Source organism: Drosophila arizonae, chromosome 2 (assembly GCF_054131065.1).
Source record: "Drosophila arizonae isolate 15081-1271.41 chromosome 2, UAZ_ARI_1.0, whole genome shotgun sequence".
In the NCBI taxonomy this organism is placed as follows: Eukaryota; Metazoa; Arthropoda; class Insecta; order Diptera; family Drosophilidae; genus Drosophila; species Drosophila arizonae.
The window spans coordinates 865,893-879,302 of record NC_142922.1 but is presented as its reverse complement, the minus strand read 5'-3'; the positions used below and the strand labels follow the sequence as shown (position 1 = coordinate 879,302).

Here is a 13,410-nt window from a genome sequence, read left to right as displayed (position 1 = left end):
GCCTATCGAAAATTTTCGCCGCTGTTATCGGCATCGAAAATGCAACGTTGCGTTCGCGCTCTCTCTAACAATTTGAAACTTGTGCTCTCAGTGCACATCAGCACCCTCATTCTTGCACGGCCAATCATGCTCTTTGGTTAGATCAGTGTCGTTATTTGGGCTTTGATTGTTGCTGCCCATAAAACTACGCGCCATATTCTCCAAGGCAGAAGCATTGCGAATGCCACAGTCTAGTGGTTCATCGTTCTCATACTTAAGTGCCTCATTGGCCCGGTGCTGCTGTTGGCTCGCCTCGGCCGATGCCTTAGCCAGATCGTGCAGATTCTGCACGACCTCATCAATGATTGGCGCACCCGATACCATGCCCATCGCAGGTAACGCACCCAATCCGGCCAAATTGTGGCGCCGCATCTCGGCCAAACGATTTGTGCTCAAATTGATCAGGGCATTCATCATGACCTTGTTCCGCTGATAGTCCTTGCGCAAGTGCTGGCGTATCTCCGTGTGGCAGTGCTCGTTGTTCGTCACGATTATCTCGCCGGTGTCCGTCGTCGTCACCCGAGCCTTGCAATTGAACTTGCGCGACAAATTACACTGCCAATATTTCTTATCCTTGCGCACGTACTGAATGCCGAACGTGTGCCCGTCGTGGACCAGCAGCGGTTTGCCACGCTGGCTCAGCATGAACTCGAGCTTGCCTTGGAACCAATGCTCGCCAGGTGCGACTACAATATACACAAGATAGCCAGCATTGAAAGTATATGTGTGTGTGCGTTGTCTCTGTGTGTGTGTGTGTGGGTGTGAGTGTGTTTGAGTGTGTGTGATTGGATGACTGATTGATGACTGGACATTCACAAATGAGCCCCATTATTAAAGTCTCATGCAGTTACCATGAGTTAGGACTTACCTGATTGCTTAAAGCTATCTTAAGGCACGATTACCTCATTTGTCTAAGCTAGACTTGAAACAAGATCTATTAACTACAATTCATATATTTCAAAATTTAACTAACAGTGACTTCAGCCGACCTTCAGATATGATCATCATCATGCTTATTGACAGCTAGTATAACTGCCATAAACTTAGGGCAGGCAGTAAATTTAATTAATATTAGGTTCAACTCTCAGCTTAGACAATGAGAAAACGTGCCTCTGTCCACAAATTATCAACTCATCAATTAGATCAGATCAAATCAGATTAGTTAAGATTAGATCTCATCCGAATTGCATTAAGTCCGATGAAAAGGGTTCGACATTGTCAGAATATGTTTCATTTTTGCATTTTACATTCGGTACATACATACATACATACATATGTAAATCGTATATATATACATACATACAAATAATCGAAAATTAAATCAATGAATTTCATCTAGACAGACTAACTAAGCGGCTTCCAGCCGCAATAAATTATCATCAACTTATGAGCTAATTCCTTTAGATGTTCTCGATCTTGAAGTTGTGTCCACTGCCCGGCGATATCGTTATGGAGTCGATGACCTGAGCACTCTCCGCCGAGCCATCTGCACTGGCATTGATATCCACATGCTGCCGTTGCTGCTGTTGCTGTTGCTGCTGCTGCTGCTCGGCTGCATCCATTTGGCTGGCAGTAGGCGGCGGACTCTTCATGCCCAGCGGCGATTCGTTGGCATGCATGGAGGCGGAGTGATTGCTCCGATTCGACTGTGGACTCTGGTCGGCCAGAGGCAACAACGTGGAGCCAGCTGCTCCCAGCTCCAAGTGTGGTGAATGCTGTGAGTGCTGTGGCAAGTGCATCAGATTTGGATTGTTGTGCATCATGTTCTGGATGACGCTGTGTGATGCTGCGGCGGCGGCGGCGGCGGCTGCTGCTGCGGCCGCTGTGGCTGTTGGCGGTGGCGGTGCTGGCGGCTGAGGTGGAGGCGGAGGCGGCGGACCTGCTGACATGCCATGCTGATCCATGCTGTGATGCTGCACCAGAAGATTGGGCAATGCCTGCGTCAGCTGATGATGTTGCTGCTGTTGTTGTTGTTGTTGCTGCTGCTGTTGCTGCTGCTGTTGATGATGATGATGGGGATGGGGATGGTGGTGGTGATGATGATGCGGGCCAATGGGAAGGGCGGCTGTTGGAGTGGTCTGACTGGTATACGGATTACTGCCTAACCGTCCGACTGGGCCATGATGATTCATTTCCAGGACACTAGTTGTGGGCGTGACATCGTAGCTGACCTGCCCAGGATTAGGATTGGGCGTGACAGTGACTAAATTGCTGCCGCTGCCGCTATTGTTGTTGTTCGCATTGCTGCTGCTGGAGTTGTTGTTGTTGCCAGCGCTGCCGCCTCGCATGTGCGGCATATGATTGTGCACGCCCGTCGCGGATATGATCCTGCCCAGATGGGTGATGCAGCGCGCTCGGCACATGCTGATCCGATAGGACTTGCACAGCCAATAGGTCTTCATGCCCTGCTGTGTGGCGACGGTGTTGTTGCGGTTGAACACGCAATTACCGTGCAGCAGCGATGTGGTGGACAACATGACCATGTTGCTCCCATCTGATCCGGAGTGCAGCGTTCGCAATAAATATTAAGTATACGTACAATTTTGGCAGAGATTAGTTTGGGGGCAAATCTTTCCAAAAACAAACAAATGCTTTACGAATGTTATGTACAAGAGGAGCGAGAGAGACAGAGAGAGGCTAACATTTCGGATTCGGTAGGTTTGGAAGTGGGCAAAAGCATATACAAATATATTTAAAATAAAACGATACTTAAAGCTTAAACGAATGTTATGTACAATTTTGATTTGTTATTTTTCATTTATGGGAGATTAGGTAATGGGCAAAAGCATATCAAATCAATTCAGTCAGCAAGTCTGTGGTTAGGCTAGAGATGGAAACCACATGCGTATGTCGAGGCCCTTGTTTCAAATTCAAATTTGTTTTCAAATTACGCGCGCAGCATTTATCATTGATGTTCATCAACTTCCAATTATTCCAGTATATTAAATGAGGATTCACTATTTCTATCTCCTACGAACATCGAATACGCGGTGCGTGAGATATTAAAGCAATTGTTTTTTACACGATAGCGAAAATTCGCCAAAGCCATCTCTAACTCTATCGAATTATCGCGTGTAATTTGAAATTATACGTAATTCATCGATAGAAGGAAATCACTAAAGGACATCTCCAACTCAACGAAGAGTGAAATTTGAAAAGCCACAAAAGTATTTGGAACACAACTTGCAAAATCTATATAAAAAATAAATAAATATTCGCAACATCGAGTCCATCGGTTTCCATCCCTGTGGATTAGTAAATTACAAAACATGGAATATTTTGATGATATGATGTTCAAATATGTGAGCCGAGCGTATGGAAACTCAAAGTCAAAGCGAAGTAAACATGCAACAGAAATGATGTTTATATAAACATGAATGTTTTGATTGAAGCTGGGTTCACCTACTTGACGGTATGTCCATGTGATTGGCAAAGTTCTTGGAGTAGTCGCTGGGCATATACAGCTCATTGGGATATTCGGTGGCTGGCCCAATGCCAAGGCCACTGCTGCTGCTGCTGTTGTTGTTGTTGCCTCCGCTGTTGTTGTTGCTGCTGCTGTTGTTGCTGCTGCTGCCTGGCAAATTGCTGGAACTGTTGCTAGCTGAGCCACTGTTGCCCGTTGCCTTGTAGAAGTTATTGTAGTCCAGATTGAAGGCCTGCGCAAACGGATTACGCAGCGAGCCCATCGCTGTCGAAGAGGATGCCGAGCTGTTGCTCGTGCCGGCAGCGCTGCCAACGCTGCTGTGATGACCCTCACCCTCGCGCTTCAGGCTGCCCAGATCGTAGCGCGGCTCCACCATCGAGATGTGAGGTATGGGTGGCATAAAGAATTCCTCCGCATTCAATGCGTGCTCCATGCTCCCGCTGTCCGTATTATCAATGCCATCCAGAGATCGCCGCTTGCGCGAATAGATCGACAGCGAGTCGCTGCTGAAGTCTGCGGCCGCTGATCTCTTGTTTTGCATGTATAACAGGTGATTTACATCCGTTCGACAGGTGCTCGGCGAGGCTGTGGGTGTGCGCGAGTTGCTCTTTGGCTCATTCTGTTCTGTATCGGACTTGCTGCTGCTATTGTTGTTGTTGTTGCTGTTGCTGTTGTTGTTGGTGCTGCCATTGTTGCTCTGGCTGCTGCTAGGCTCATCGCCGGCGCCAGCGGCGGCATTTGTCGCCTGCCCAGTCGACTTCTCGGACACATTGGAGCCGGGCGGACTGTTCGAATTGGTCGCCAGCCCCTTGATCTGCAGCAGTTGGCCAATCTTCATAAACGACTGCAGCTCCGTGTGCTTGACATTAACAACGCCTTGGTACATGAACTCCAACAGCTCGCACATAATATTGAAGCTCACATCTTTGAGTATGACTGCAACGAAGGAGGGAGAGAGAGAAAGAGTGAGACAGAGAAATTGAAGACGTCGAGGCAGTGAGATACTGGAAATATTCCACAAGACATAAAAAGTATATATAAAATGGGACAACAATTCATTTGAGTTCATGTCATAAGCACTCTAGTCTCTGCTGCATGCCACGCCTCTTTTTGCCTGCGACTTATTGTCTTAATTGAACCTAAAAATTAAGCTAGCCCTAGTCCCTAGTCCAGATTGCACAGGAGTCGAAGCGACAAATCGAGTTTTATATTTTGGCATTGGAATTTTTTCTAATTATATATATTACGCTCTATATATGCAAGTAGTGAATGTGTGTGCGTCTCTGGGTAGGAATAAAAAGCATGTTCAGCTTGAAAGGAGGTCACATTCATAGTGGAGATGTTATCATCGAAGCGTTCAAATACTAAATCAATACATAAAAAAAAAAAACACACAGCTATAAACAGCTACGATAAGAATACTGAAAACTTAAATATAAAATATATAATAAAATAAAAAAAAAAACACACACACACACACATACACACTCAACAACAGTCGAGCAACAACAGCATGATGAAGAGGAAACGCAGCAATAACTAAGTAAATAAATAGCATCTCATATTATCGCCGCTGTCTGATGAAACGGTTCGCTGAAACGGTTCGAATATTTCAATATTTTTTTGAGATTCATTAATGCTTCTGCTGAGGCGGCACAGTGGCCCACATGCGAGATTTGACCCACGGCTCAGCATAAAATATGCCAAATGAAATTTGAAAAATTTATATATCATATTTGTTGAACGTTGACTAAGAGTCTAAGCGTTCAACTATACTATGAAATATATTGAGGTTGCATTAAAGATTCCTTTCAAACAATACAATCAACTGTCATTAGCTGTAACCGCAATTAGTCACAATCCTGGTGTAAAACTTCAAGATCTTAACACTTTTAAAAGACGACGACAAATATGAATGTCTATGCAAGTCTTTAGCCTTTGTATCAACCCATAGTATTCAATATAAAACAATATGCTAAAGATTCTCATACCTAACTAATCATTAACTTAATCTCAGCTCAGCAGAGTCTTCACCCTTGTATGCCATCTAATTGGCATTGTCTTATTATTATCTTTGTCTAATTATCTTTGGCACCGCAATCGCAGCACAGAGCTAGTCAATTCGAACCGCTTTGCTTGAGCTGCTAGCAACATCTAGTTAAATAAATAAAAAATAAAACACAATATTATCACTTGTTCTCAATAACAATTTCTATATATACGTATATACTTGGTCTGTCATTTGTTGATCTGTTGCTTAATCTCGTGTCGGCTATGGCAAGCCGAGCCGTCATCTATCCCATCCCATCCCATTCCATTGCTATCTGCTATTCGTATCTGTGCGTCGCCACGTCCGTGTTTGTAAGCAACGCAAAGATCAAAATCCGAGCAATTTATATATATAAGTGGAGATAATAACCCTCAATCGATCGATCTAGTTGCTACATATGCTATATATAGTTATGCATGAGCTTGACGGCTGATCCTTAGTTCGATACGCTAGGAAAGTGCAACTAATCAAATATAAACTTAGATTCCAACAGGTTCATGTGCCCTAAAATGGATTGAATGGGTGTATTGGTTTTTGTGGCAGCAGCTTTGGGGATCAAGTATAATATTGTCAAGGATAACTAATCAAATCGATCGATCTCTCTGCACAAGTCAATCTCTTTTGCGAATGAAAGATACATTTTATAGAGCGGAAGGATATCAGGGGATATCTGTTAGTCGAGCACACCTGATGAGAGCATTCTCAATATAGTTTATAAGTAATCGTATCAATCGACCGATCATTGATCTGTGAGTGATTGAGCTATCTGCTAGTCATCTCTACAATATCTGATGCTACAAAACAAATATATTTTTATTATATTTATATGATTATACAGACAGTCATACAAAGCGATCTTTACACAGTCAGCATGATCGAGTCTCACACACACACATTTTAAAATATGTTATTGATATTTGTATAGCGCGAACAAATCTGTAGATAAACTTTGTCTAAAGTTCACGGAAAATGTGATAAATACGCATAGAGTAAGTATGCTGTTGATAAGCAGCGAGATCGAAGCAACCCAAAAAGCAAGTGACAATTCGGGCACGATCAACGATCATCATTTGTGTATGCTGCATATGTGTGCATGTATGTATGTACATATGTATGCATGTATATGTATAGAGAGAGAGATGTCGTTGTCATTTCTGTTTTATGAAACTGAACCCAAGTTGATCTCTGCTGATATCGCATAGCTATATGGCAGATCATCCAAGCGAAGCCGTCGCCGCAGCAGCTACACGAATGCGCAGGACTGTGAGTACGATATATATGTAAGTATGTACAACTGTATGTATTCTATTTGTATAGCTACGTGAAGTAGTTCTGTTACCACCCATTGTCTCGAGCACACGCCCACTTTCGGCGAGCGACCAATGAGATTGCAGTCGATCGACCAATATACGAAAAAGCACTTTTATTTTATGATTATGATAAATGTTTATCGAATCAGAGCGACAATTGATTTCGTTTCGTTCTTTTTCCATGGGCCTTCTCTATTTCGAATTGGAATTGCTATTGGAATTGGAATTGGAGTGGACTGTCAGCGCACAAACATTAATAATATACATGTTATCAGTTAACGCCATATTAGTCGGACATTCATAGTGTAGCTGCTAGCTATATAAATAGTAGAATCTGATTAGGGACTGCGACGAGCGCCTGATCACGATCTCCACATAACACGTATCCCAACTAGGATATTGTTAATGGAAAAATGTTTAACTGTGCTTGGGTTTGTACTCCAATAGGGATATATGGGAATCCAAATAAATATCAATGAATTTTATTAGCCTTTCATATTTATTGTATGGGTCTTAACATAATCCAATTTGGATTTTCTGTATTGGGACAGCTCGGATAGCCACTCTTCAGTATAGACACCATACAGATTACTTATGCATATAAAGAATAATTTTTTACCGAAGACCTGGTTTAAGAATATGATCTAATTCTATTAGATCATGAAGACACATAATTATATTTAGTATATACTATAGTCTTTTCAGTATATTATATTCCTCTCACTTGATGAATAAGTAATTTTTGCTTGTTTTTTCTCCGTAATCTCTAGAGACATACGATTATAATTATTATTTAATATTCATTTCCGGTCATTTCGTTGTCTTCTATCACAACCAAACCTTTGTTATTTTTATATCAACCCCGGTAAACCCAAGTCAGATAAGGACTTCTTGAAGAATTATATATGTATTTGACACTTTTTAAGAAAATACAGAATCCTTGATACGTTTAGAGACCTCGCATCATAGCTTGATTTCGAGAATAAAAGTTGTTTGCTCAAATAATACTTCCTTAAATTATGTCGCTTATAGAGCTTATAGCTTGAGTTAACTACTTTACCCTGGATTATATAGTTGTTGCCTTGCCATATTTTGGATAAGCATTATCAAAGTATTTGGGAATCAGCCCAAGGAATTAACTTATCGATAAGTAAATCTAAATCTAAATCTATTTATTTCTGCTACCGACTTTTGACTCATAAATTAAAAATATTGTTTGGCCAACAGAAGAGGTCCATAAAAAAGCCACAAAACTTTTTCAAATGCCTCAAAGCCAAAGTCTGATATTAGTTATATGATACACCTATAAAATGTGCTCCTGGTTCGCATACGTCAGCAATGCGCCGTGACTGACACAAGCCGGACGCAGAGGCGTACTATGGGAAGTATACCACATAGATGGGGAATTACATTTGGGTGATTTTATATTGAAGGTAAGATAACAAATTTATATATGGAACAATATATGTAATAAATATTATCATAAATGGAGATTAAATACTTTTTCATATCGTAAATATTGAACTCGATATGGAATTCATATTGAAGTTATACACTTTACCATCAAATAATAAGAGTTGTATGGAGTTTCCAGAAGTGTAACTAGATTTATCGACCCAAGAGAGGATGTAATTAAGAAGGAAGTTTCGTGAAGGAAAGAAAAAAAGAAAAGAAATAATGAAAAGTTAAATATAAATAAAAGTATTTTTTGTTTATTTCTGAACTGTCTTTTGCTTACTATAATAAATAAACTTATTTTTTACTACCCCCATTAGGAATAAACGGCTTCCTGTATACGCCGCCCCTGCTACTGGTTACTGCTTTGTGCTTTCTGCTCACTGGTTACTGGGCTAGTATTGATGGCAATAAAAATAAAAATTTGAGTTTGATATTTACGACAAGTTCATTCGGTCGATATTATATTATCTACATTTATTGCAGCTAATATCAGCAACAGCCGCAGCTCCGATCGCTGGAGCACTTGAAGAGGAAACACTATAGCTATCGACTAGCGTCTGTAATTGGTTTAGGTTTACTTACTTACTGCTATACCCTCAGCCTATTGAAATTTGCTCAAACTGGGCATATGGGTTACTTTATACAAGAGAAATTAGATGCGATAGAAATACTTGACTAGCTTGTGTCGACCGAGTTTAAAGCAAGTTGATCAGCAACTTTTATCACAATCACAATTCAATACGATATTATCCTAAATATTCAAGTATTCTAAGTATTAAAAGTTCTCAAAATTCTCATTTCATCATCATTCATTCCATTCCATTTCAAATTTTGGGCTTATTTCTGAGGGTATTTGCTAGTCGACAAGCCGAGGTAGAGGGACTTGTTTTGGGCTTATTAAGTGGCCATTGAGCACGCATACCCCACAGTAGGCGTCTCTGCGTCTCTCTTATCTGACCAACTAGCCATAAGTCAAAAATCTTATTTTACGATTTCAAATGATACCAAAAGCAGAGTACCAGGCGTATATACCGGCCAGCCCATGGCTGATAAACACTCAAGCTGATACTTAATGCTGTTTATGCCAATAATAAAACTTTAACGAAATCGAAACAAAACAGAGAGCAGAGGAAGAGAAGGAAGAAGATAATATAGGAGGATTACCGTTGTGTACGAGGCCAACAAAATGGCGTAGATATCATGTTAGAAGTGCCTGGTTGCATGAATGGGCATATATACGAGTGTATACAGATGTCCATATATACCTATGTCTACTACTTAAGTATTTTGTATATATCGATCGGCAACAAGGCAGCTACAACAACTGGAACTGCAACAACAACCATGGTTATATCAATATAGCAATTCATATCGCTTTGGTTACCAACTCGAACGTCAGAGCAACCCTAATCAATATCTCGAAAAAGTCTTCAAGTGCCTCAACTAGAGACGGAAGCGTGTCCACACTTCTCCTCTATATATTTCTAATGCTCGTTCAGTTGCAGGGCAAAGGGAGTATATTGGTGTTGTGCAAGCTATATAGTCGAACATCCCGCTTGGTTAGAGGGTATTTCCAGGATATCTACTTTACTATGACCATTCGTTAGATAACATATCAACTCCCCTCTAGTCGTCTATCATCCAGTCTAAACAGAGACAAAACTCGTTAGTTGCTCCACAAATGATTACATTTACATTAGCAAGCACTCTCGTGTCACGCTGGGCAACATGACACGCGTGCATCTCTAGCATAGACGGACAGAAGTGCCGTTAGAAGTGGCAGTCGAGCAAAGGGAGGGAGGGAGGAGGATGGGGCAGCCAGGGAGCGGGCAACCAGTTGCTCGTTGGGCAATAAATGATTGTTGGGCGCGATAAAAAGATAAAATGTTTGACTTGTTGTTGTTGTACAAGTTGTTGTTGTTGTTATTTAAGTGTAACACGCAGGAGCAACAACCAACAACGACAACCAACAACAACAACCAACAACCGACAACGGCAACAGCAAGCAAATCATTTGGCTTGTTAGCACCTTTTGCTCATTGTTGTTGCTGTTGTTGTTGTATTATGACTTGGTTTATTTATAATAATTTGTAGCTCATAGCATTATTTATAGCCTATATTAATATTCTTTATCTTTGAAAATAATAATAATACTTCTGGTGGTGTTCCATTCTCTAGCTTCCTATTCTAATGGGTACGCTAAGACGGACAACTACTCTCTATCCATTTCGAAATTTATCGATAAATATCGATTGTATTTATTGACTGATTTTGTCTTATTACTAAAGTTGAGCTTCTTTAGGTTAAATTTAGTATACTATTCACATTTATCTATTTATTTGTCTATTTTTAAAATAATAATCGATAATCGATATCTTCGATTATATTAATATCTAGGAATTATATTAATAGGAAAGTGCTTGCAAGAGTTGAATACATCAATTCGTCGAAATTATCGATTAAAATTTTGAATACTTGCTATTGACTTTATACAAAATAAAACTTCTAGGGTATCTCACAGTGCGTAATTTCCAACTAGCTGTTGTAGGTGTGCTGTTGTTGTTATTATTATAGTTAGGTAGCATATTTCTACAGCTACTTGAAAGATAAAATATTGTTGTTTATTGCCGCTTGATCTGATAAAGCCACCGTGCAGCAGGCGTGTAGAACAAGCGAACGAGTCAGGCAGACCCCAAGCCCAACCCCAACCCCAATCCCGAACCTCCAAAGCCCAAACCCAGCCATTGGTTGGACGGACGAGCGATATGATATCCATATGAACAATTCCACAGTCCATGCACCAATATCTAGGTTGAAGTGAGTTAAGCATTGGATCTACATTTGATGAGGTCAGCAACGTACCCAACTTCAAGTGGACGAACGGGCTGCCTTATCACAAGCGGAGCACGAGCAGCGTGTGGTGCATGTGCATATGCATTACAAGGGCTGGGGGTGGATATCAGTTCGGATGTGAAAAGGAGTGGGTAGCACAAAGAGACAACGAGAATCTAGAGACAATATGGCGACAGCTGCCAATGTGGATGTGGAACATGAATGCGGTATGCACTCAGTGAGGTGAGTGAATGTGGAATGTGGAATGGGTATGAGGAGGGCTGGAAATATGGGTGTTGAGGGATCTAGGATCTGCGGTGTGGATGGTAAGACTGAAAGCGGATGGGACTGAAGATCGGATGTGGAATGCCAATGAGGAGTGGAAACAAACAAGATGCTGATATAGAATGTGGATATTGATATAGATGTGGTTTCGAATATGGAATGGGAATGTGAAGGAATGTACATATAATTTTGGATCTGTATGAATATGGACTTGGATGTGGAGCAGTGGAAACTATGAGCTAGGTGCAGAGCGAGACAACGTGGCGACAGCTAACCATGAAAGATTATCATCAGTGGCTATTTGATTTTTGATTTATCACTGTAGCCAAATAGTGAAGCAAGCATAGGAACATATACACGTACAAATACATATATGAGTAACAGATATATATACATATATACATTAATATATATAGAGCACAGTTTGGTTCGTTGTTAACTCCCAAATGTGACATCGAATTTATTATAAAGTTGATTTATATCGACGAGCTTGCTTGGGCTGGCATTTGACAATTGACGGGCGCGCTTAGATAAACTGACAGGTGCACGGCGATAAAATTTCCACACTGTCGATAACACGTAATACAAGTACAGTAAATGCAAGTTAGAGCGAACAATGTCCAGACTTAAACCAATCCTAGTCGTGGTATTGAAACATGCTTCTGATGGTCTTGATCTTTTGAATGATTCTACGCATGAATTACATATAAGATGCTAATAGGATTTTGTTAGAAGTATGTTAATTGGAATTGTTATTATCATTTATTATTGTGGAAATAGGATATACTTGCTGAACAGCTTTAAAAGCCTTTTGGCTATGAGATAATAGAACAGGAAATCTTTAGAGCCTACAATTCTAGAGCAAATCCTTATTTAGATGCCTAAGAGTCTGGTCCAAAAAAAGAGCTTATCTTTAACGAAACATATCTGATTGGAGTCACGCGAGTAACCGAGTCGGATTCCAGTTCAGCGGAGCATATACTGTACATTCCACAGCTTGGGAGCCGCCGCGTGAACATTTTTGGCAAACAACAGCTAGACAAATCGGAGCGGAGCATCGCAAAAACAGAAACAACAGCAACTTGTGAAGAGAACGTGAGCAATGCATGATTAAGTGAGAAACGGAGTGGAAGAGTCTGAGAGAGGGGATTGGCTTAGTTTACTTACTGATTGGATGTTGGCAGGGATTGGTCGTGAATATCTCTTGGAAGTATGGACTGCATATGGCCAGGACAATTTTGTGCGCCTGCAGCAGCTTTCCATCGCAGGCCAACGTGACGTCCACTAGATCGCCGCGGTCGTACAGATTCTGGAAGCCGCTGGCAATATTGTCCTGGAAGTTCTTCCAGCAAAGCTTAAACTCATCATCCATGGCGCTCGCCCGCCAGCCAGCCAGCTAGCAAGTGCTATTATATATTTATATGTGTATACTGGTGTATATATATATAAATATAATTATTAATATGTTAATTGTATTATTTGCTGCAATTATTTTGTTAAAATGCAGAGAAATCGCGAGCGGGAGCAAGAGTCTGTTTTTCTTTTCTTTTTTTAATGATTCTTGTTTATTTGCTTTGGGCCGTGATTTGTTGGCTCGTTCACTTTGTGGTTGACATTCACAACTGAGATGCCACAGAATGTCAGATAGAACATAAACACAAAAATATATCTATATATGCACGTATGTATGAGTGCAAAAGCACGCTCACGAGCGCCAACTGCCGTCGCAAGCAAAACTCAGAAGATGCGAGTGCTATTTTATTTTTGAACAGATGCTGCAAGCGATTTGTTTATTATTGAGGTTCACGCGCACGAACACGAACCGTCTGCGACAACAGCCACATTGACTTTGATTTCGGTTTTAATTAACACTTTTTGATTTAAAACATTTTTATCAGAAAAGCGTGAAATGGCAGCGGACGCTGTTTACGTTTCGATGCGATAGAGAGACGAGTGAGCGAGAGCGAAAGCAAAGAACATGCGCACAAGCAAAACAGCTGTTGCAATGGTAG

At 40.9% G+C, this 13,410-nt stretch overlaps 2 protein-coding genes across 2 annotated transcripts; both read right to left on the bottom strand.

Annotated features, from left to right (window-relative positions):
• Nucleotides 1-87: 87 nt before the first annotated feature.
• On the bottom strand, nucleotides 88-1,050 carry LOC149270166 (uncharacterized). Its single transcript, XM_089461902.1, has 2 exons — nucleotides 1,029-1,050; nucleotides 88-725 (listed from the first exon to the last, which is right to left on the bottom strand). The coding sequence occupies exons 1-2, from the start codon at nucleotides 1,048-1,050 to the stop codon at nucleotides 88-90; spliced, it is 660 nt and encodes a 219-aa protein (XP_089318028.1).
• Nucleotides 1,051-1,263: 213 nt separating this feature from the next.
• On the bottom strand, nucleotides 1,264-13,367 carry LOC108611348 (uncharacterized). Its single transcript, XM_018003927.2, has 3 exons — nucleotides 12,566-13,367; nucleotides 3,446-4,399; nucleotides 1,264-2,533 (listed from the first exon to the last, which is right to left on the bottom strand). Exons 1-3 carry the CDS (start codon nucleotides 12,768-12,770, stop codon nucleotides 1,440-1,442), a joined length of 2,253 nt encoding a protein of 750 aa, XP_017859416.2. The 5' UTR covers nucleotides 12,771-13,367; the 3' UTR covers nucleotides 1,264-1,439.
• Between the last annotated feature and the right edge of the window lie 43 nt (nucleotides 13,368-13,410).

Coding starts and splice junctions, on each gene's coding strand:
- LOC149270166 (XM_089461902.1), bottom strand. CDS start 1,050: ATGATGATGATCATATCTGAAG. Junction 726..1,028: donor GATGATGATCATATCTGAAG/GTCGGCTGAAGT, acceptor TGTATATTGTAG/TCGCACCTGGCGAGCATTGG.
- LOC108611348 (XM_018003927.2), bottom strand. CDS start 12,770: ATGGATGATGAGTTTAAGCTTTGCTGGAAGAACTTCCAGGACAATATT. Junction 4,400..12,565: donor TCCCTGCCAACATCCAATCA/GTAAGTAAACTA, acceptor CCTTCGTTGCAG/TCATACTCAAAGATGTGAGC. Junction 2,534..3,445: donor TCACATGGACATACCGTCAA/GTAGGTGAACCC, acceptor ACTCCGGATCAG/ATGGGAGCAACATGGTCATG.